A 25,123-nucleotide genomic window follows, 5' to 3' on the forward strand; every position below is an offset into this window, starting at 1 on the left:
CTGGCAGTTGTGGCCAAAATTTTTGTTGGTCTACCGGACCGTGGTTTCGTTTTTACAGAGCCCCTGATTTTCCATTTCTTGATTACAGTTTGAACATTGCTGACTGGCATTATCAATTCCTTGGATATAGTTCTGTATCCCTTTCCTGTTTTATACAGTTCAACTACCTTTTCCCGTAGATCCGTTGACAATTCTTTTGCTTTCCCCATGACTCACAATCCAGAAACATCAGTAGCTGGATGGAAGATGCAAGAGTCTGTCTGGATCCCAGAAACTCACTCAGCTTTTATGCGCACACACTGATTACAAGCAAAGAGGTCACAGGTGAGGATGTTACCTTTAGTAGCCATTCAAACCCATTTGTGTCAACTTCTGTGCATGTTATCAGGCCAAAATCATCAGGGAATGTAAACTTTTGATCAGAGCCATTTGGATATTTTGGGTTGTCATTACGATTAAAAAAGAGAAACCACAGCAGTTTGACAATAAATGGCTTCACCCAACCACTAACCATGAGTGGAGAAAAAAGTTTCGGTGTTATCATTCATATTCTCTGAAAAAAGTCCAAGAAAGCAAACATTCTGCTGGGGTATGTAAACTTTTGAGCACAACTGTATGTAATAATTGTTCCAAATAGTTTCTACAGTTGAATATCAAGAAGAATACTAAAACTATTGAAGATACGGCTTTTGGAAATTGACACGATACAAGGTGAACAAACTCCACTATTATCAAGACATGGAAGATTCCCATTGCCTAGGAAAAAAAAACACAAATACCAACATGATCGTAATGAATTTGAGACGAACAGGATCAGTGCATAGAAATTGACTGGTCGACAACATGGGGAAATATCCATCTAAATATGTTTAGCAAAACATCAACAGACATTGAGTTCAATACATCATCTGGACCCACAGTCAAGATACTCGATCCGGGAGAAGGAAATATGAATCGCACAGAGAAATCTCTAGTAGAGAAAAACATAACTATAAAAGAAACAATCCACAAGCATCTTGCAAGGTCATTAACTTATCAGGTATAGTTCTAACCAAGCTTCAGATTGATGTTTTATGCAGAGGCCTTACTTTCTCACCCTCATCCGAAATTGACTTCTTCACAGTGCTAAAAGATTTACATCTTTTTGCGCATAAATTGATTTTTCTAAAAATCTTTCATATACAAGGCAACCAAAATATATAGAGAGGGACAGTAAGTGACTGACATCCTACAGAGCCTCTTGGATGAACAACAAGAATCCATCCCATATCAATTTTACCAACATCCCCAAAATGCTCTTCCATTTCAATGTATCCAAACATCGAACTATTCGTGAAACTAGTGAGAAATTCAAAAATATCCATCCAATGGTTCCTGTACATAGCTGAACGAGATGAACGACTTATCTAAAACAGCTGCACCAGATGATTAATGTGATCACAAATTGGAAGGATGAAGAAAAGCATACTTGTCTTTTTCTACCTAGTGGGTTTAGAGTCGTTTTGTTAAGTTTGTAAGCTGCTGTGCTGCAACACAAATATGCCACTCCTAGCATTCATTTGATTGTTCCAGTTGTCCAGGTAAATGATTGATAGCCGCTCTAGGCAGCTGAACAAATAGGTAAATTATAGTAACGTAGTGAACACTTCCGTGCCTACTGAGTGATGCAGCACAGGGGCCCACCAGTTCTGACCAAGAGTATGTGAATTAACCTGCTGCATTTTGTTGGTTGGTAGAAGCGTAACCAGTCCGAGTTTAACAGTAAAAGTTCAATTGACAGGTTTAGTGTTTACTGATTTCCTTGTCCTTGGCTTACACTAGGTCTAAAACGCATAGGATAACCCATTCTTTTGTAGTACTGGAAAACTGGAAATGGCTGGATTTATCCCTTTTCTATGTGGTCTCCCACCACATCAGGCAGGAGTGGTTTCTTATCTGTGGCGAGGATTGCTGGCAACTACAAATCAGGGCGATCTGGATCGTACCTTTGGCTTTCACCTTTACAGCGGCCAGTAGTCTAGGCAATGAGCTGTAAACTATAGAAATAAAAATCACTCTGTTCTTGACACTAAGGATTTTTAGAAGCACTTTACAATTTTACCAATTTAATTAAATGAAACAACCCCTTTAAAGAATAAAACAAAAGTAACATTCTGAGTAGCGAGTGATAATACGCAGTTTATGGCGGGGGAGGGGGAGTGGCAAAGCACCGGGTCACAGGAGGCAGGAGCTGGAGGCTGTGGCTAAAAGCCTATGCCCGCTGCTAAAGAAAAATGAATATTCACTGCACTGGTAATTAATATTAATTTCTCTTATAGCGCGAGCACAGTTACAGCTGCAGCCGCAGGCTTATAGCAGCTGCCGAGTCTCTCATGGGTGCCCACTCATTAAGGTAATGAATATTCACCTCTCTCGTCACTGCCATATGTGTGGAGAGAGGTGAATATTCATTACCTTAATGAGCGGGTACACATGATTACTCGGCCGCAGGAGCTGTTGGCACGGAACAAGATGCTGCGAGGGCACGCAGGGAAGGTAAGTAGGATTTTTTTTAATGCTTTTCTCATGGGGGCCAAACATACAAGGATGGAGATGAGGAGGCATGCAGACAAGGATGGGAATAAGAAGCCATGCATACAAGGATGGGGATAAGGAGCCATGCATACCAGATAGGGATTAGGGAACAATGCATACCCGGCTTATTATTCGAGTCAATAAATTTTCCCAGTTTTTCGAGGCAAAATTAGGTGCCTCGGCTTATACTTGTGTCAACTTATACACGAGTATATACGGTATATATTTTTATATTCTATATTATAGCAAATAATTGGAAAGTATCCACAGGAAGAGGAGGTAAGATTTAAATATCATTTTTTTCATAAGAAACGAACATTTGGAAAAGTGGTAACTAATTACAAACACCAACTTTAAAGTATTTATTCCAAACATGTTACACAATTTGTATGTAAAACTGGAGCTGACGAAACAGAAGTATTACATCATAAGAATGCATTCACTCTAGAAATGAGCAGCAGAACTAGATCGTTCTCTCTGAGCAGCCCTCGTTGTACAAGTTAGCTTCCATCCCATGCTGACACCAGCTGGGAGTTTCAAGTCATTAAGACAAGCACAATTACATTCTAAGCACGTTCATGGTGTGTGGATGCCAAATATGAGCCAACACTATGTGCCATATTGTCAACCCAATAATGGGATAGCTGTTTGGCTTAATGTTACTTATTGGTACTGGAACTATGCCAGAATTTTACCGCTTCCAGATGGGTCCTGAGGTAGAAGCAGACGCAAAGTGGTCACAGGCTCAGTCCTGTATGGGTAAGTATAGTCAATGAAGAAGCAGTGAGTTGCTGTTCAGGCATTAGTTTTCACACTGATATAGCACAGTTAAATGGGGCAATGGGAGTGGAACATATGCTACATGTCTGATTCATTATATTTGGTGAGAAAAACAGTACTGTCTGCTAAAACATAGGGTAATAAGTCCAAATAACATTTCAGTAAGATAAAGTCATGAACAGCACTTTAACTCGGCAGAACACACTACAGCAATCTGTAAGAGAGACATACCGTCGGGTCTCAAAAATGAATGTTCTCATCAATAGAGTAAAAGAAAATACTGGAGAACTTCAAAGAAGTGGAATCAGAAAACTCAGAAAGCAGAACCTTAAGGAATAAAGTAACTATGTCTAAGACTTCCATGTGAAAATGATAGTCTCTCCAAGATGAATGGGCTATAAACAATTCTTTCGTTCAGACTGCTAGAAGGTCAGTCTAGACATTGGTCTTTTGGTCATTCCTCTCCTGCAGGTAAGTTGTCCTCAATCCTTCGGATAAACTTCATTCGAATTTCTGTCACACTGTCGCCCTTCAGGGTGTCCTGAGCAAATTTAACGTCAACTGCCATTTGTACCTGGGAAAGAATTGACATAGATTAGGTCTTGGGTGCAGGCTAACTTTATTCTACTGGATAGGGCAAAAATAATGTTTATAGATTTTTTTTTTTCTGCTAAATAGGTTGGTTTTCAGTTCCCCAGCTGACTTCCGGCATGTGAAGATATGCTGGAGAACTAAAATTCCATACTATCCTGCAGACATTTGCCCAAACAATCAATATTTTTATTTTTTATTTTTTACATACTGGACTTCAGAAGCTCAAAACTTCCCAAAATGAGCTACAAAAAAATCCACAGAAGCAGCTGAAAAGCTTAAAGAGTTTGCATTTTTGTCCACCCAAGATGGTGGAACAAGTTAAGCACTCTGAAAAGCAGATATCACAATTTCAAACCAACACTCACAAATTATGCACACCCACAGCATTGCGATTGATTGCCGTGACTGTCCTGATATTACGGCATTCACTTAAGAAATCCCGAGCATGCGCACTGCTCATCTGCTCGCTGGGCATGGGCACTAACTCTGCGTATACAGCCCTAGCTTCATATCATATGTGTGCATGCTTTGGAGCGCAGAGTGGAGGGGACACACTGGCGGCATAGCGTGCGTGCGTGCTCACACATCATATCGCCACTCACTCACAGTGGCTCTGGAGTATGTGCACATCTGATATGAAGCTAGGGCTGTACACCCAGTTAGTGCGCATGTCAGGGGAGCGGACGGGTGGGATTTTCTAGGCGATCAATCGCAAAGCTGTGGGAGTGCATACTGACTGGTCTGTGACTGAAACGACAATAAGCGCCACCACTATGACTGACACTAAAGGTATGTGAGGGAGTCCCCCAATGATATGTGTTTTTTAAACATAAAGCGGCACGGTGGCTCAGTGGTTAGCACTGCAGCGTTGGGGTTTTGGGTTCAAATCCCACCAAGGACAACATCTGCAAGGAGTTTGTATGTTCTCCCTGTGTTTGCGTGGGTTTCCTCTGGGCACTCCGGTTTCCTCTTACATTCCACATACATACTGATAGGGAACTTAGATTGTGAGCCCCATCGGTGACAGTGACGATAAGGTGTGCAAACTGTAAAGCACTGCGGAATATGTTGGCACTATATAAATAATGAGATAACAATAATAATAATAATAATAATATTATCATTATACATAATATTGGGAGCTTTCCTTTGAGAAAACATGTTAGTGATTCACATTAAATCACTAAGACTAGGTTCACATTAGCGTTTCTGTGCGCAGAGTATCATCAGCATGCGTAAACACATGCCAATACGCATGCAAAAGCATGTTTACACCTGCGCATCATCTTACGCATGACGCAAACAAAAACGCTGCATGTGCATGCGTTTAAATGAGTTTTGGCATGCGTTTGCGTTTTTTATGCGCATGGTGGAGGCAGTGACATCATTTTCTGGACATGCGCAGTCTAAAGTACGCATGTCCTTGCGTACCAATGCGTTCCCATAGACTGTAATGCGTTTTTTTGACACAATCATCCGCAATTGTCCGCATGCGCAATATTTGACGGCTCAAAATATGCAACATGTTGCATTCGCTGGACACCGCGAAATGACGCATGCGTACGCATCCGCAAGCGAACGCATACAAAAACATGTCTGAGTGTACACAATGTTAAAGTTATGTACGCCTGACGCATGCGGATCATATGCTGCGTACAGAAATATTAATGTGAACCCAGCCTAACACCACACTGGGACCAGTTTAACAGCTAAAAACTACGTGACAGGTTCTCTTTAAAAGGCCAGAAAAAAGGGAATGAGATGAATGCCTAAAAGATAGTAATAAATAAATATAGTACTAAGTCTGCATTTTGGGTCCCCTTTTGTTCAGACAAAATTTCTTAAGACAGACTCAATAGCCCTGGAGACTGCCATTGTGTCGGATTTATAAAAATCGATACAGCTGGTGGAAGGGAGGTGAAGGAGACCAAAGTTTCATATTTTCTACTCATTGGGGGTTCTGCAGGAATCACATTTTTCAGGGCCTCAGAAAAAAGCTGCCTGCGGGGACAGGAAGGAAGGCTCCAGTAACCTAATGGGTAAGACCACCTTTAGAACAGAAAAGCAGACCAGTAGCTTAGTTTTTCAGTACTCTTCTTTTGGAAGGTACAGGAACTATTAAATATTTGAATCCATTCCCACCATAGACTATTTTTTTTTTAGCTTTTGTTTTTTCATCCTTGTCATTAAAAGCCATTAATATTTTATTGTTGAACAGGCCATTGGTAGCTTTTTTGCTGGTAAATCTGTAGATTTTATTTGTGACATTTTAGGGTACATATGATCATGAGACTTTTTAAAATTGACTTATTTTGGGGAAGGAGGAAGGGGAAGAAAAGTCAACATAAAACAAAAAAAATCAAACATATTTTGTACCTTTTTCTTTTTATGTCATTTATCATTCAGGATGCAACGACCACGTACATGCCAAGGTTTTCAATTAACAAAATGGAGTTGGCTCTTACTGCATCAGTAAAAGCTGGGTTTCATCAGTGTAATTTATTTATCACCCATTATGCACTGCTCAAAAAATAAACGGAACACTAAAATCCCACATCCTAGATATCACTGAAAGAAATATTCCAGTTGTAAATCTTTATTCATTACATAGTGGAATGTGTTGAGAACAATAAAACCTAAAAACGATCAACGTAAATCAAAACTAATATCCCATGGAGGTCTGGAGTTGGCATGAGGCTCAAAATCAAAGTGGAAAATGAAGTTACAGGCTGATCCAACTTCAGTGGAGAAGCCTCAAGACAAGGAAATGATGCTCAGTAGTGTGTGTGCCCTCCACGTGCCTGTATGATCTCCCTACAATGCCTGGGCATGCTCCTGATGAGGCGGCGGACGGTCTCAAGAGGGATCTCCTCCCAGACCTGGACTAAAGCATCCGCCAACTCCTGGGCAGTCTGTGGTGCAACGTAACGTTGGTGGATGGTGCAAGACATGATGTCCCAGATGTGTTCAATCGGATTCAGGTCTGGGGAATGGGTGGGCCAGTCCATAGCTTCAATGCCTTCATCTTGCAGGAACTGCTGACACACTCCAGCCACATGAGGTCTGGCATTGTCCTGCATTAAGAGGAACCCAGGGCCAACGGCACCAGCATATGCTCTCACAAAGGGTCTGAGGATCTCATCTCGGTACCTAATGGCAGTCAGGCTACCACTGGCAAGCACATGGAGGGCTGTTTGGCCCTACAAGGAAATGTCACCCCACACCATTACTAACCCACTGCCAAACCGGTCATGCTGAAGGATGTTGCAGGCAGCAGATCGCTCTCTACGCTGTCTCCAGACTCTGTCACATGTGCTCAGTGTGAACCTGCTTTCATCTGTGAAGAGCACAGGGCACCAATGGCGAATTTGCCAATCCTGGTGTTCTTTGACAAATGCCAAGCGCCCTGCACGGTGGTGGGCTGAGCACAACCCCTATCTGTGGACGTCGGGCACTCAGACCATCCTCATGGAGTTGGTTTCTAACCGTTTGTACAGACGCATGCGCATTTGTGGCCTGCTGAAGGTCATTTTGCAGGGCTCTTGCAGTGCTCCTTCTGTTCCTCCTTGCACAAAGGCGGAGGTAGCGGTCCTGCTGCTGGGTTGTTGCCCTCCTACGGCCCCCTCCAAGTCTCTTGGTGTACTGGCCTGTCTCCTGGTAGTGCCTCCAGCCTCTGGACACTACGCAGACAGACACAGCAAACCTTCCTGCCACAGCTCGCATTGATGTGCCATCCTGGATGAGCTGCACTACCTGAGCCACTTGTGTGGGTTGTAGAGTCCGTCTCATGCTACCACGAGTGTGAAAGCACAAACATTCAAAAGTGACCAAAACATCAGCCAGAAAGAATTGGTACTGAGATGTGGACTGTGGTCCCCACCTGCAGAACCACTCCTTTATTGAGGGTGTCTTGATAATTGGCAATAATTTCCATCTGCTGTCTATTCCATTAGCACAACAGCATGTGAAATTGATTGTCAGTGTTGCCTCCTAAGTGGACAGTTTGAGTTCACAAAAGTTTGACTAACTTGGAGTTATATTTTGTTGTTTAAGTGTTCCCTTTATTTTTTGAGAAGTGTATTTGGAGTGTGCTCATCTTCTGAGATCTCTCCATATCCACAGCACATATGGGGCGGATGCTGGGAGCAGGTTAATCAATCACAGCTAAAAGCCCTATACCATTATCTATTTATTGCTATAACTAGATGGTGGCCCGATTCTAACGCATCGGGTATTCTAGAATATGTATAGTAGTATATAGCACAGCCACATAGTATATTGCCCAGCCACGTAGTATATTGCCCAGCCACGTAGTATATAACACAGCCCACGTAGTATACAGCACAGAGACGTAGTTTATAACACAGGCCACGCAGTATCTAAACACAGCCCACGTAGTATACACTGTGTTCCAAATTATTATGCAAATTGGATTTAAGTGTCAAAGATTTAATCGTTTTGTTTTTCAAATAAACTCATGGATGGTATTGTGTCTCAGGGCTCAATGGATCACTGAAATCAATCTTAAACACATAATAATTAGTTTTCCAGGTGATTCTAATTAAAGGAAAACCACTTAAAAATGATGTTCCACATTATTAAGCAGGCCACAGGTTTCAAGCAATATGGGAAATAAAAATGATCTCTCTGTTGCTGAAAAGTGTTAAATAGTGCAATGCCTTGGACAAGGTATGAAAACATTAGATATTTCACGAAAACTTAGGAGTGATCATCATACTATGAAGAGATTTATGACTGAAACAGAGTTCATGCAGATAAAGGCATATTGAGGAAGGTTTCTGCCAGACAAATTCATTGAATTAAGAGAGCAGCTGCCAAAATACCATTACAAAGCAGCAAAAAGTTATTTGAAGTTGCTGGTGCCTCTGGAGTCCCTCAAACCTCAAGGTGTAGGATCCTTCAAAGGCTTGCTTTGGTGCATAAACTTACTATTTGGCCACCCCTAAACAGTGTTCACAAGCAGAAATGGTTGCAGTGGGCCCAGACATACATGAAGACTATTTTTCAAGCAGTCTTGTTTACTGATGAGTGTCGAGCAACCCTGGATGGTCCAGATGGAAGGAGTAGTGGATGATTGGTGGATGGCCACCATGTCCCAACAAGGCTGTGACGTCAGCAAGGAGGTTGAGGAGTCATGTTTTGGTCCAGAACAGCTGGTAGGGCCCTTTAAGGTTCCTGAAGGTGTGAAAATGACCTCTGCAAAGTGTATAGAGTTTCTGACTGACAACTTTCTTCCATGGTATAAAAAGCAGAAACATGCCTTCAGGAGCAGAAGCATCTTCATGCATGACAATGCACTCTCTCATGCTGTCATGCTGCAAAGAATACATCTGAGTCATTGGCTGCTATGGGCATAAAGGGAGATAAACTCATGGTGTGGCCACCATCTTCCTCTGAACTCAACCCTATCGAGAACCTTTGGATTATCATCAAGCAAAAGATCTATGAGGGTGGGATGCAGTTCACATCAAAACAGCAGCTCTGGGAGGCTATTATGACTTCATGCAAAGAAATACAAGCAGAAACTCTCCAAAAACTCACAAGTTCAATGGGTGCAAGAATTGTGAGGGTGATATCAAAGACGTGTTCCTATGTTAACATGTAACTTGGCCTGTTAGGATGTTTTGGAGTTAAATAGCTTTTTTGCTCAGTGAATGTGACCTCCTAATGCTGCAAATTCTTCAAATGAGCATTTTCAGTTCTTTAGAACATATCAAATGTTTAGAAATTCTACTGTGCCTAATAATTTGGAACAGTGCATTTTGAGTTTTTATTCTTTTTAGAGATTATACTGTTATCATTGGGAGGTTTCTTCAATAAAATTCGATGTATACTCTATCGGGTGATGACTTTTATTAGACTGATTGTCATTTGCACCAACCATTTAGGAAAATCAGAGAAAAATGTCATTTGCATAATAATTTGGAACATAGTGTATAGCAATGTGGGCACCATATCCCTGTTAAAAAAAGAATTATAATAAAAAATAGTTATATTCTCACCTTCTGGCAGCCAGGTGTTTAGCGATGCTCCTTGCGACGCTCTGGTCCCAAGAATGCATTGCTGCAATAACACGTGATGATGTAGCGGTCTCACGAGACCACTAAGTCATCATCTTGCGTGGCCGCTACATCATCTCTGGTCATTGCCGCAATGGATTCTTGGGACCAGAGCGTCACGTGGAGCGGGAAAGGTGCCGGAAAGTGAAAATATAATGATTTTTTATTTTTTTTAATTATTTTTAACATTAGATCTTTTTACTATTGATGCTGCATAGGCAGCATCAATAGTAAAAAGTTGGTCACACAGGGTTAATAGCAGCGTTAACGGACTGCGTTATGCCCAGTGTAACGCAGTCTGTTTAACGGACTGCTAAACCACTATGGGGGCACTGACTGGAGGGCAGTAGGGAGGGGGCACTGACTGGAGGGGAGTAGGGAGAGGCCAATTCGCGGCCAGACTGTGCCTATCGCTGATTGGTCGCGGCCAGCCGCGACCAATCAGCGATGCAGGATTTCCGTGACAGACAAACAAATAGACGGAAGTGACCCTAAGATGATTATATAGATAGATGTTTGTGTTTACCATTTGAAGACATCGATATCCAATGGCCTAATTGTTTCTTGAAAGCATTATTAATTGCATAGCAGTTTCTGGACATTTGTATCATTATCAGTTTACACTTATAGCATATTTCTGGTCACTGTATACTGGTATCAGTTGAGCAACTTATTATGGTAACTACTAATTAGGCAAAATATATATATATATATACACATACATACATATACACACACACACAGTATTTTAGCGGCAAATTATAGTCTTGGGGGTGGCACATTCAATAAATACTTTACAGTATACCAACAAATGTAACCTCTACTCTGTAAAATTGCATCTTAAGCAGCACCAAATGACTGCAAGGAAGCCTTACCATTTCCAGTGCTCCTCGCAAAACTCCACACAACATATTGGAATAGATAAGGTTGGAATGGTTATCAGGCAGCTCCACAAAGTCCACAAGAGGATTGTTTTCCAGAATGAGAGAGAACTCATCACCAGCAGGACTCCAGTTTGTGATCGTAGGTGTGATTCCCAGGTACATTTTAAATGCCACCTAAAAACACGCACAAGAAATAAGATGGATAACTTATTTAATGGGCTAGTACATTAGTAATAAATTATTAAAGAGAATCAGTAGGATCATACCTCCTAAGCTGTCTATACAGGCATGCAGGTCATAGGAAGGGGAATAACATGATACCTAGATATCTATGATCTGATGCCTTATTCCAGAGAATGCCACATTTTTCTTATATGTAAATGACCTGTTAAGATCTATGGGTGGGACACTGATATGCCTGTGAATCTGCCTCCAGAGATTATTACAAACTAGATGGTGGCCCGATTCTAACGCATCGGGTATTCTAGAATATGCATGTCCACGTAGTATATTGCCCAGCCACGTACTATATTGCTCAGCCACGTAGTATATTGCCCAGCCACGTAGTATATTGCCCAGCCACGTAGTATATTGCCCAGCCACGTAGTATATTGCCCAGCCACGTAGTATATTGCCCAGCCACGTAGTATATTGCCCAGCCACGTAGTATATTGCCCAGCCACGTAGTATATTGCCCAGCCACGTAGTATATTGCCCAGCCACGTAGTATATTGCCCAGTCACGTAGTATATTGCACAGCCACGTAGTATATTGCACAGCGACGGAGTATACAGCACAGAGCCACGTAGTATACATACTTAAAATAAAAAATAAACATATACTCACCTTCCGAAGGCCCGTTGAAGTCCTGGCCCTGTGTGCGGTGCACGCGGCAGCTTCCGGTCCCAGGGTTGGTATGAGCGCAGGACCTGTGATGACGTCGCGGTCACATGACCATGACGTCATGGCAGGTCCTTCTCGCATACCATCCTTGGCACCGGAACCTGCCGCTTGCATGGAGCGGTCACTGGAGCGTCGCGAGGAGCGGGAAAGGCGGCGGAAGATGAGTATATAATGATTTTTTATTTTTTTAAATTATTTTTAACATTAGATCTTTTTACTATTGATGCTGCATAGGCAGCATCAATAGTAAAAATTTTGTCACACAGGGTTAATAGCTGCATTAACAAAGTGCGTTACACAGCGGCATAACGCGGTCCGTTAGCGCTGCCATTAACCCTGTGTGAGCGCTGACTGGAGGGGATTATGGAGCGGGCGCTGACTGCGGGGAGGAAAGAGCGGCCATTTTGGCGCCAGACTGTGCCCGTCGCTGATTGGTCGTGGCTGTTTTGCTGCGACCAATCAGCGAGTTGGATTTCCGTGAAAGACAGAGGCCGCGACCAATGAATATCCGTGACAGACAGACAGAAGGACAGACGGACGTGACCCTTAGACAATGATATAGTAGATTTAAAAAAAAAACTGACCGTCACATCCAAATATAAACTATGTGTGAACAGGCGGTTACCTAGAGTCACCAACTCATATACACTCAAAACAAAAAAGGCAGCACTCTGTAGCGCCATAGCATGCAAATATGCCAGTCCTCTCTTAGAATAAAGTCTTCATCTGTATGGGAACCTGTGAATCCTCTCAGACTGAAATCTATATCTCTGTGGAGGACTGGCATTGTTAGGTCCTGGAAAAGTGAATCGCCTTAACGTGGCTTCCAGGTACACATGAATTGGCCAATTTATGGGCTAAACTCTCAATTTTTCATATTTCTAGAGCAGTAATGCAATTCAATTTTCATATTTCATATTTGCATGCTATGGCGCTACAGAGTGCTGCCTTTTTTGTTCCAGAGATTATTATACATAAAGGGGATGTTACCAGTGTGAGACATGTAATGACTGACACTTCGCTCCGATGTGTATGATTTAAGAGAGCAGATGCAGGTAAAGGCAATATATCAGAGCTGACAGCACTGTGAGAGGACAACTACAAATGTGTTTGTAATGAGACAGGTTCAACTCTGCTATACGGTGTAGGTTATAATCAGGCTCAGCAGCAGAGTTGACTGCAAATGTTTGAGCGTCCAGGAGGTGAATACACGCGCCCAGGCGGCTCCTTTATCAGCCCCTGTTAGTGTACATATCCATGCGGTTCTCTCCTCCCCCCCAGGTATGACCTTCTAAGTTCTGACACAATATATGCAAATAGCAATATATGCGCTCACAAGCACTTGGTGCATTCTCCTCCAGTGCCTATGAAAGGAACTGTCTCACACTGGGACTACTATACCTATAACGCACACAAGCTCTGAAGCATCTTGCCTCATATATGGAATCACCTCTACAATCGTTAATAGCGGACATTTATTGCATCATGCATGATCTGCATTCTAAATAAGGACACGTTCGACACACTATAAGGCACAGCACGTGACTGATGAAAGCTCGATAAGAGCTGAAACGTTTCCAGTGCTACCTTAATTCCAATAAATCTACCAGATTTAAGTTGAGTGCGAGACTTTCTTATAATTAACTAGGCCGCACATACTGACACAAAAGGAAAACGGCCATTGCTAGTGAGCGCTTATGGACAAGATGACATTTCACCCTCTAGAAGAGACACATTGATGATAGAAGGCCAGTGTAAAAACCTACTATTGTCTGATTAGTTCATATTTTATATAACGAGGATTTAACTACTGTACTATTCTTCTTAAACACTTCATAAATGACATGTTTAGTGATATAGTAGAAAAAAAATTGCTCCATGTATAAATAGCTGGTAAAAATATTGGCTCTTTTATTCTTGTTTTTAACATATAATTAGGACTAGACTGTATTTAGAAAATCACTCTTGAGGATGTGATCATGTTTTTTCTTTTGGCTTGCTCAGCATTTTCAACCTGAATGCATTGAACAAGTTGTGTTATGATGATTAAGATGTATTTATTCTGGCACTTCGGTATTTTTTTTGTGTGTTTATTGTTGCATATAAATGTTGAATGCAATAAGTTGTAATTTGAAAAGAAAAAAACTCACACAAACATAAAATCAGATGATTCAAGGCTTAAAAAAAAAAAAATAAATACAAATTTGATAGATCCAAAGTTGAATCCCTGTACAAATATAATCAAGAACACAAGTAACACACATGCATGTTTTCACAATTTTAAAACATATGTTTTTTTCACTATTGCGCATCAAATTTTGAATTTGATTGCTCCAAAGCAAAATATAAAGAAACATAGTCTTGTGACATATCAAATGAAAGCCGGTACCGTTCTGAGAAAAAATGATGCCTCTCCCACCTCTTTATCTTAATTCTAGCCCGAGATATGAGAAAAAATGTAAAGCCATACCAGGCCAAAATCCGCGCTTTTTCGAAACTTTAGAAATCTGTAAAAAATTAACTGATGAAGAAAAAAATTCTAAACTTTGAAATTTGTAATTAACTAAAGTTGTACTTCATAAAAACAAAAAATAAAAAAAATCTAAAGACGTCAGGTAAAAAAAATATTAATATTTGGATCACTTGATATGGAATGACCCTATAAGGGTTAAAAGTTGACCAGCAATTTCTCATTTTTCCAAACCATTTTTTTTTTTTTTTTTTTTTTTTTTTAGGGACCACATCACATTTGAAGTCATTTTGAGGGGTCTATATGATAGAAAATACCCAAGTGTGACACCATTCTAAAAACTGCACCCCTCAAGGTGCTCAAAACCATATTCAATAAGTTTATTAACCCTTCAGGTGTTTCACAGGAATTTTTGAAATATTTAAAAAAAAAAAAAATGAACATTTAACTTTTTTTCACAAAAAATTAACTCCAGCTCCAATTTGCTTTATTTTACCAAGGGCAACAGGAGAAATTGGACCCCAAAAGTTGTTATACAATTTGTCCTGGGTACGCTGATACCCCATATGAGGGGGTAAACCACTGTTTGGGCACATGGCAGAGCTCGGAAGGGAAGGAGAGTCGTTTGACTTTTCAATGCAAAATTGACTGGAATTGAGATAGGACACCATGTCGCGTTTGGAGAGCCCCTGATGTGCCTAAACATTAAAACCCCCCACAAGTGACACCATTTTGGAAAGTAGACCCCCTAAGGAACTTCTCTAGATGCGTGGTGAGAACTTTGAACCTCCAAGTATTTCACTACAGTTTATAACGCAGAGCCGTGAAAATAAAAATTCTTTTTTTTTTTTCCTACAAAAATTATAATTTTAGACCCCAGTTTTGTATTTTCCCAAGGGTAACAGGAGAAATTGGATGCCAAAAGTTGTTGTCCAATTTGTCCTGAGTACGTTGATACCCCATATGTGGGGGGGGGGGGGGGGGACCACCGTTTGGGCGCATGGCAGAGCTTGGAAGGGAAGGAGCGCCGTTTGGAATGCAGACTTAGATGGATTGGTCTGCAGGCGTCACGTTGCATTTGCAGAGCCCCTGATGTACCTAAATAGTAGAAACCCCCCACAAGTGGCCCCATATTGGAAACTAGACACCCCAAGAAACTTCTCTAGATGTGTTGTGGGAACTTTGAACCCCCAACTGTTTCACTACAGTTTATAACGCAGAGCCGTGAAAATAAAAAAATCCTTTTTTTTTTTTCCACAAAAATTATTATTTATCCCCCGGTTTTGTATTTTCCCAAGGGTAACAGGAGAAATTGGACCCCAAAAGTTGTTGTCCAATTTGTCCCGAGTATGCTGATACCCCATATGTTGGGGTAAACCCGTTTGGGTACACAGGAGAGCTTGGAAGGGAAGGAGCACGGTTTTACTTTTTCAACGCAGAATTGGCTGCAATTGAGATCAGACGCCATGTTGCGTTTGGAGAGCCCCTGATGTGCCTAAACAGTGGAAACCCCTCTTCTAACTAATTGTAATTGAAACCCTAACCCAAACACACCCCTAACCCTAATCCCAAAACTAACCCTAACCACATCCCTAACCCGAACATGCCCCTAACCCTAATCCCAACCACACCAATAACCCCAACACACCCCTAACCCTAATCCCAACCGTAAATGTAATCCAAACCCTAACTTTAGCCCCATCCTTAACATTAGCCCCAACCCTAACTGTAGCCCTAACTTTAGCCCCAACTCTAATCCTAACCGTAGCCCCAACCCTAACTGTAGCCCCAACCCTAACTTTAGCCCCAACCCTAATTGGAAAATGGAAATAAATACATTTTTTAAATTTTATTATTTTTCCCAAACTAAGGGGGTGATGAAGGGGGGTTTGATTTACTTTTATAGCGGGTATTTTAGCGGATTTTTATCATTGGCAGCTGTCACACCCTACAAGATGCTTTTTATTGCAAAAAATAGTTTTTGCGTATCCACATTTTGAGAGCTATAATTTTTCCATATTTTTGGTCCACAGAGTCATGTGTGGTCTTGTTTTTTGCGGGACGAGTTGACGTTTTTATTGGTACCATTCTCGGGCACGTGACATTTTTTGATCGCCTTTTATTCCGATTTTTGTGAGGCAGAATGACCAAAAACCAGCTATTCATGAATTTCTTTTGGGGGAGGCGTTTATACCTTTCCGCGTTTGGTAAAATTGATAAAGCAGTTTTATTCTTCGGGTCAGTACGATTACAGCGATACCTCATTTATATCATTTTTTATGTTTTGGCGCTTTTAAACGATAAAAACTATTTTATATAAAAAATAATTATTTTTGCATCCCTTTATTTTGAGGGCTATAACTTTTATTTTGTCGCTGATGATGCTGTATGGTGTGTCGTTTTTTGCAGGACAAGATGACGATTTCAGCGGTACCATGGTTATTTATATCTGTCTTTTTGATCGCGTGTTATTCCACTATTATTTTGGCGGCATGATAAAACGTTTTTTGCCTCTTTTTTTTTTTTTTTACGGTTCACTGAAGGGGTTAACTAGTGGGACAGTTTTATAGGTCGGGTCGTTACGGACGCGGCGATACTAAATGTGTGTACTTTTATTGTTTTTTTTTTTATTTTTTTATTTAGATAAAGAAATGTGTTTATTGGAACAATATACAGTATATATTTTTTTAAACATGTAAATATTTTTTTATTTTTATTTTTTAACTTTTTTACATTGCCCCAGGGGGAAGGAACATCACTATATATTATCAGATCGCTGATCTCACACTTTGCACAGCACTGTGTCAGGTCAGTGATCTGACAGGCACTGCAGGAGGCTTGCTGGCTCTGAGCAGGCGCTTGCAAGCCACCTCCCTGCAGGACCCGGAAGGAGCCCCGTGGCCATTTTGGTTTCGGGGCCTGCAGGGAGGAGGAGGTAGGAGACCCTCTGAACAACGCGATCACATCGCGCTGTTCGGGGGGTCACAGGGAAGCACGCAGGGAGCCCCCTCCCTGCGCGATGCTTCCCTATGCTGCCGGAATGCTGCAATCATGTTTGATCGCAGTGTTCCGGGGGTTAATATGCCGGGAGTGGTCCGTAACCGCTCCTGGCACATAGTGCCGGATGTCAGCTGTAATAATCAGCTGACACCCGGCGGCGATCGGCCACGCTCCCCCCATGAGCGCGGCCGATTGACTATGACGCACTATCCTGTCACTGGGAATTAAGACCCAGGTCACCTCAACGGGATAGTACGTCATATGGGATTAAGGGGTTAAAGATAGGTACGCAGGACCCATACGGAAGTAGGCGGACTTAAGGAAAGAAGTCCGCAGCACCACGCTGCGGACTCAAAGGCTAATGTGAATCCGGCCTAACTCTGCTGTCCTGTGCTTGCTCTGATAATGATATACACTTATCTCTGACCTCACTGAGCTGTAAGTCATTACTTGTCTCTCCCCTCAAACCCCCCATCGTATTATTTAAAACAAGCCCTGGAGGCAGATTCTAAGGGAGATCTGTGTCCGGCCCAAAGATCTTAACAGCTCATAAGCATGAAAGAAAAAGGCAGATTTCTCTGGAATAACAAATCGGATCACAGATACCAAGGTATCATTTTTTATTCAACTTGCTGTGACCTGCATGCACATATAGATGGCTTAGGAGTGATGCTCCTACAGACAGATTCCCTTTAAATGTTAGTAGGTTGAAAAAATGTTTCCAGTAAAACTAAGGCTATGTTCACATGTCCAGGATTCAGTTAGAAAGGATCAAACAGCAATCCATTAACAAAAATATTGTGCAGATACAACTTTTAGTGGACCTGCTAAATATTCAACTGGATTTGTCTTAAAAGAAACGGATTTCAGCTGGACCCATTTTTTTTTTTTACATTTAATTCCATGGAAAGCGATCCGTATTTCTTTCAATTTGTAAAAGGATCCATTTTTTGGTTACTGGATGTTTCAAATGGAGAAAAATGGCTATTTAAATGGATCTGTTTTCCACAGACTTAAATGTTAAAAAACACGGATCCAGCTGATTTTTTTTTTTTTTTTTTTTTTTTTTTTTTTTTTTTAAGATGGGCAAAGAAAAGTGTTGCCTGTACAACTTTGGATTGCAGATGGATCCATTCTAAAGTATGATTGCTGGACATGAGAACATAGCCAATTAGTAATAATTTACTAATGGCAGTGTATATTTCCAGATAAACAATAAGATCAGATGGATTGAAAGCCAACCTGTCTGAATCCTCTGACTGCTCGTTGTAAACTTAAAATTGCTATGGGTGTCTAAACTCCAACTCGATAGCACCACTAAGAGGACAACTTTCATTTATGTGCCATTTACAGGAACATAACCACCACATACTAGAGATGCTGCCTTTTTGTAGGACTCAAACGTCATGCATTACTTTGCTACCGGATTTATTTAAATGGGCACCACATTATACAATCCCAACTCAGCTTCCTTGAATTCCTAAATTCAAAATGTCTACCAAGGTTCAGAAAAAGACAAGTCTAGTAAGTGGAGTATGTTGGCACACTCATGTAGCATCATTGACATTAGTTTAGGTGCCCATTTATTACATCTGCATCTAGAAAGAAAAAAAAAAAGGAACAGACTATTTTTAAGAATAACGGTAAGCCACTGCAGAACCGGAGATTCAATTAGCCATGTATTGTTCACACGTTTTTTCTGCACATTAATAATGTATTATGGGCTCAGTACCAAAAACTCACACAAAGAAAAATATCCATGCACGTTTGATGGCATGTGAAAATCCACAATAGGAGTCATACGTCACAGTTATTTTTCTAGAGGAACACCCTTTGTTTCATTCATTGCAATATTCTACAAGAGGACATGTCCAAAAAGGACATTCGCTGCAGTGTGTGAAACGTAGACTATGGACACCTTAGCTAGCACTTACATACAATAAAGTAAAAAGTATGCTTTGTTTAACTTCTTCAGCATCTATCTATCACAGAACATAGCCAGGTTCAGAATGTTGTCCATGGTGAAATACATCACTGAATTCTTCTGACGAATTGGGTCTGCAGTAGTGATGAGCGAATGCGTTATCCGAGCTAGCTCGAGTGTTATCTGAGTATCTTGCACATGCTCGGATAACATTTTCGAGTCCCTTGCGGATGAATGTTTTGCGGCTGTCTAACAGCTGCAATACGAGGGGATTTCCTAGCAAACAGGCAATCCCAGCATGTGTTGCGGCTGTATTACATCCGCAAATCACACAGCTATGGGGACTCAAACATATTAACGGAGCACGCATAAGATACTCTGAAAATACGTTGTCACTAGTCTGTAGACCTGATCTTTTAGCTCTCAAATGATTTTCTAAGCTGATATGACAAAATGAAAGGTCAAATTTTAGGACCCACCTGTGCTACCTATGAATCTGGGGTAACCAAACATCATTCCATAAAAATTAATTGCATTAATTGTGTTTTCCTTGAATTTCTACTATACAACACATATTATACACACACGTACGTATTTTATATACACATTGCATGGACAATAGTATTGCGATACCTAGGAGCTTTTATGAAATTGCATTTTAAATCCATTGTCCTTAATATTGAGTTGGTTCCGACATTCCAACTATAATAGCTTGCACGTTTCTGGGAAGACTTTCTACAACATTTTGGAGAGTGTCTGGAAATTTTTGACCACTGTTAGATCAGACACTGATGTTGGATGAGAGGACCTATCTCAATCACCTTTCTACTTTAATGCAAATTCAATAGGCTTGAGGGTGAGGGCTTTGTATGGGCCAGTCAAGTTCTTCCACTTTAAACTCACCCAAACCATGCCTTTCTTGATTTGTGCATAGTCATGTTGGAATACAAAGGGGATACTGTTCCCACAAAGTTAGAAGCATTCACTTGCCCAAAATGTATTAGTATGCTGAAGCATTAACATTTCTCTTTTCTTGAGCAAAGGAGCTTAAGCCAACCCGGAAAAACAACTCCATAGTATTATGCCACCAAACTTTACAACTGATACAATGCAGTCAGACATGTAACGTTCTCCTGAAATTTGTCAAACCCAGACTTGTCCAGCCAGCGTCCAGTGGTGTCCACTGCTCCAGATTATAATGGTGGAGTGCTTTACACCACTCCATCCAACACTTGGCTACGTAAAGCTTACATGCAACTGCTCCTCAGCCATGGAAGAACATGCCATAAAACGTCTGGCTCATTGTCCATGTGCCGATTTTAATGCCATGTACTATGCTCGTCAGCACTCGGTGCCCTCGCTCAAACTTTTCAAGGTCTTCACTACGGGGCTACATTTCTGTGGTTCCTAAACCCTTCCAATTTTCAATAATACCACTCAGTTTATTGCTGAATATTTATGAGGGAAGAAATTTCACAATCTGACTTGTTATAACAGTGGCATCCTGTTATATTGTCATGCTCATACACTGAGCTCCATTCTTTCACTAATGTTTGTAAAGGCACACCGCATGGCTCGGTGTTTGATGTTATACAACTCTGGAGAAGAGACCTGAAGGCAATGATTTAGAGGTGTGTCCCAATACTTTTGTCCATGTAGTGTACATACACGCAGTCACATTTCACAGAAAAGTTTCAAAGAACAAGTACACACAAATTTAACTTTAAAAAAACAAACAAAAAAAACACACAACCCAAAAATATCTAGTCGGATCGCTCCCATATGCACAATATGGCAGATATGGTCTTAAAAATGAAAAAGTGAAAATAAATGTTCCAATCCCTGAGAAAGCAGCCAAAGGCTCTGGCAGAAAAATACATGATGGGAAACAGACTGAGCCCCTGCTGATCTGGCGACCAATGATTGCACGTGCAAAGCAGTAGGTCATGAAGCCACTGGAAGAGACGGAAGGGGGAGCCTTGGAGGACGCGTGTACTAAGACTACTATGCAAACTACTTTCACAAGAAGCCCAAGAGGCATTAGCACATGGAAAAATAATTATTACAGGTTTATGTATGGCATTCCTTATTACAGGTCTGAGACGGGAGTCCCAGCGTGTGAATCTCAGGTTCTTTTAGAGTAATAATTCCTGCACCCATATGCAACAAGGAAGTTAAAGGTCTTGTTTTTTCACTCTGTTTGGCTCAATTTAATCACTCGTGTCTTTAAACTATGTCGTAAATTTGGCAGAAACACGGCGGTACAGTTATTATTGGAGAAGTTGTTTGTATGATCAACAGGCATATAATAAAATTTCCAATAACAGTAACTATTACAAATAAGGTCATGTTTCCAAAATATCAAGAAAATTAAATATTAATAGTAATACAAGAATACTACATTATAGACTGTTACCTTAGCTATAACATCAGCCGTTTCACGAAAATCATGGCACCTTCCAACACTAGACCGAGCCAAAAAATCTTCAATCAGCCGCACACCTATGTTGTATCCCCTGAGACAGATAAAGAAGTCAAATGAAGGAGAAAAAGGAAATACTGTGAAGGTAAAAGAACACTTAATCACGCTGAAAGACTTATTAAACCAGACTCCTTTAAAAGACATATTTTACAAATAGCTAATAATCTGTTTTCCACACAATCTTGAAATGTTACAGACAATTTGGACTGTAAAGTGAATAGCAACTTTTATTACGAGGAGATCCATAGAGGCCAAAGTTGTTTTTCTCCTACAATGACCCAGGTCTGCCCCTAGAGGGAGCACAAAAGCTCAGTGATATACACTCCGCTATATTGCAACACCTGGAAGGAAAAGTTGTGGAGTTATGGAAATCACAGGATCAATAGATATTATAATGATGTGTAAATGTTGAGAAAATGGAATATAAATGTACATTTAGTTAGTATCAAGTATGAGAGTCACACACATAAATGTACCCACTTGCACATCTTGGCATGCTATCAGTGAAGTTATTAATAAATGTCAGAGGAATGTTCTGCCATGCTAAATACACTAGAGCACACAAATCATCAAGATCCGCTGCTGGCAGCTCCCTTTGCAATTGCCAACCAATTACGTCCTAGATGTGTTACAAGGAAAACAGGTCCGGACACGCTGCAGATCATGGTAGCACATCAATCATGCTCGATAATGAATAAACAACAATGTGGGATAATGATTTCTTCCATGACTGGAGTCGGTAAGCCAAACATCCAATTCCTCAATTTCCTAGACTCCAAACTTCACAGCACTGCCTCAATACTGAACATGTACATAAGGTGCAGCACCAGCACTGCCTCACTACTGAGCATGTACATAAGGGGCAGCACCAGCCCTGCCTCACTACTGAGCATGTACATAAGGGGCAGCAAGAGCCCTGCCTCACTACTGAGCATGTATATAGAGTGCAACACCAGCCCTGCCTCACTACTGAGCAGGTACATAAGGTGCAGCACTAGCTCTGCCTCACTACTGAGCATGTACATACAGTGCGGCACCAGCCCTGCCTCACTACTTAGCATGTACATACAGTGCAGCAACAGCCCTGCCTCACTACTGAGCATGTACATACAGTGCAACACCAGCCCTGCCTCACTACTGAGCATGTACATAAAGTGCAGCACCAGCCCTGCCTCACTACTGAGCATGTACATAAAGAGCAGCACCAGGCCTGCCTCACTACTGAGCATGTACATAAAGAGCAGCACCAGCCCTGCCTCACTACTGAGCATGTACATAAAGAGCAGCACCAGCCCTGCCTCACTACTGAGCATGTACATAAGGTGCAGCACCAGCCCTGCCTCACTACTGAGCAGGTACATAAGGTGCAGCACTAGCTCTGCCTCACTACTGAGCATGTACATACAGTGCGGCACCAGCCCTGCCTCACTACTTAGCATGTACATACAGTGCAGCAACAGCCCTGCCTCACTACTGAGCAGGTACATAAGGTGCAGCACTAGCCCTGCCTCACTACTGAGCATTAGTGTTGAGCCACCCCCCTAGTGTTTGAGTTCGGTTCGTCGAATTGGGGCGTGTTCGACGAATGTTCGTCGAACGTTTGACGAATGTTCGTCGAACCCCATTGAAACCAATGGCAGGCAAACACACATACAAACACATAGAAAACACCTTAAAAGGTGTCCAAAAGCTGACAAACTGCTCAGAAGACACAACAAACACATGGAAAAGTCACAAGTACATATAGTCATGCAAAAAGGAAAAAGAGGTGGAGGAGTAAAAGGAGGAGGAGACACAGATATAGGAATGTCATGCCCTTCTAAAATCAAGAAAGGCTGGAGTAAAAATCTAAAATCAGCCTACCAACACCCAGACGTCGTGACAAAAAAAATTTAAAAAAGAAATATCTTTAGATAGAATAGCGGGTCCATTCGGAACACTTTCCTTAGAAGACGTAGTGGTACCCCCGTTGGGAGTCGTGCCAAAAAAGGAACCCAATACATTCAGACTAATACACAATTTGTCATATCCAAGGGGCAGGTCAGTAAACGACAACATCGACGCGGAACCAAGTACAGCACTATACACTGTACCTCCTTTGACGAGGTAATCAGGCGGGTCAAGAAGTTGGGAAGAAGCACCCTAATGGCCAAAACAGACATTGAGGGGGCGTTCCGGTTACTACCTGTGCTTCCGAATAGTGTGCGCCTATTGGGCAGCTTCTGTGAAGGAGCATACTACATAGATCACTGTTTGCCCATGGGGTGCTCCATATCCTGCTCACTATTTGAGGCGTTTAGTTGCTTCCTCGAATGGGTCGTCATGGACGTTTCTAAAGGGGCACATATTATCCATTACCTCGACGACTTATCCCTGGGCCCAAAAGATTCGCCACAGTGTGAATACACGCGGTAGTCCACTTGTGAAAAAGGAGAGAGCTGGAGGGAGAGCGGACACCCCAGAGCCAAGGGGTTAGATTGAGAAAGGTAGAAGGCGGTGTAGCTTGCTTCATGGGTGGGGTACTCTGCTGAGTAGCAGAAACTGCTACTAGGCCCAAAAGGATTTCCTGGGCTAGATGCAGTTACAAATTAGTAATTAGATAAACAGGCGGTGTAGCTTGCTTCATGGGTGGGCTACTCTGCTGACTAGCAGACACTGAAGCTTTGGAGCAGACCTCTGAATCCCAGGCCATAGTATGAGTAAACAGCTCTGCAGATTCAACCATCTGTGTTACCCCAAGCCATAGTGTATGTAGTTTCTAAAGGTTAAAAAGGGGGGGGGGGGGGGGGGAGCGACCCCACCCACCTGGAATTGACGATGCCAACGTCATGCAAAAAAACAGCAAGGTGACTCCAAAAAGTCTCCATTTTTTCCAAAAATTGGGCCATAGACACCACTTAAGTGGCATCAATTTCGCCACAGTTTCTTAAAATGGTTGGTGAGGTGATTTTCAAAAATCATCAAGCTTTTAGTCTCCCCAGGATGTCACAGGGGTAGAAAAGTACTTGCGTATCCAGGGTTTGTTCTTCTTGATGAACGTTAGTCTGTCTACATTGTCACTGGATAGCCGCGTACGCTTATCTGTCAGCACACCACCAACAGCGCTGAACACACGTTCAGAGAGAATGCTGGCTGCGGGGCACAACAAGATCTCTAAGGCGTGAGTGGCGAGCTCAGGCCATTTTTCCAGATTGGAAGCCCAAAATGAGCACGGGTCCAGTTCCACAGTCATGGCATCGATGTTAACTTGGAGATACGCCTGTACCATCCTCTCTAGGCGTTGGATATGCGTCAGACTTCTTTTCTCCTGTGGCCTTGCAAAGTATGGTCTAAAAAATTCTTAAAACGATTGGAAAAAATTGCTGTTACCACCAGATACGATGTTACTGTTACGGTTTGAGTGATGACTCGACAGTCCCACGGTTGGCAAGT

At 41.7% G+C, this 25,123-nt stretch overlaps 1 protein-coding gene across 1 annotated transcript in view; it reads right to left on the reverse strand.

The window, feature by feature from the left end:
* Positions 1–2,912: 2,912 nt before the first annotated feature.
* Positions 2,913–25,123, reverse strand: part of TRAPPC3 (trafficking protein particle complex subunit 3) — a 50,093-nt gene continuing 27,882 nt past the window's right edge. The window contains exons 3-5 of the mRNA XM_077295831.1: positions 21,626–21,725; positions 10,904–11,086; positions 2,913–3,928 (exon numbers count right to left, since the gene is read on the reverse strand). Of these exons, the coding sequence (XP_077151946.1) occupies positions 3,809–3,928; positions 10,904–11,086; positions 21,626–21,725 (403 nt within the window). The 3' untranslated portion in view covers positions 2,913–3,808. The remainder of the gene's footprint in view (positions 3,929–10,903; positions 11,087–21,625; positions 21,726–25,123) is intronic.

Source organism: Ranitomeya variabilis, chromosome 3, assembly GCF_051348905.1.
Source record: "Ranitomeya variabilis isolate aRanVar5 chromosome 3, aRanVar5.hap1, whole genome shotgun sequence".
Classification (NCBI taxonomy): Eukaryota; Metazoa; Chordata; class Amphibia; order Anura; family Dendrobatidae; genus Ranitomeya; species Ranitomeya variabilis.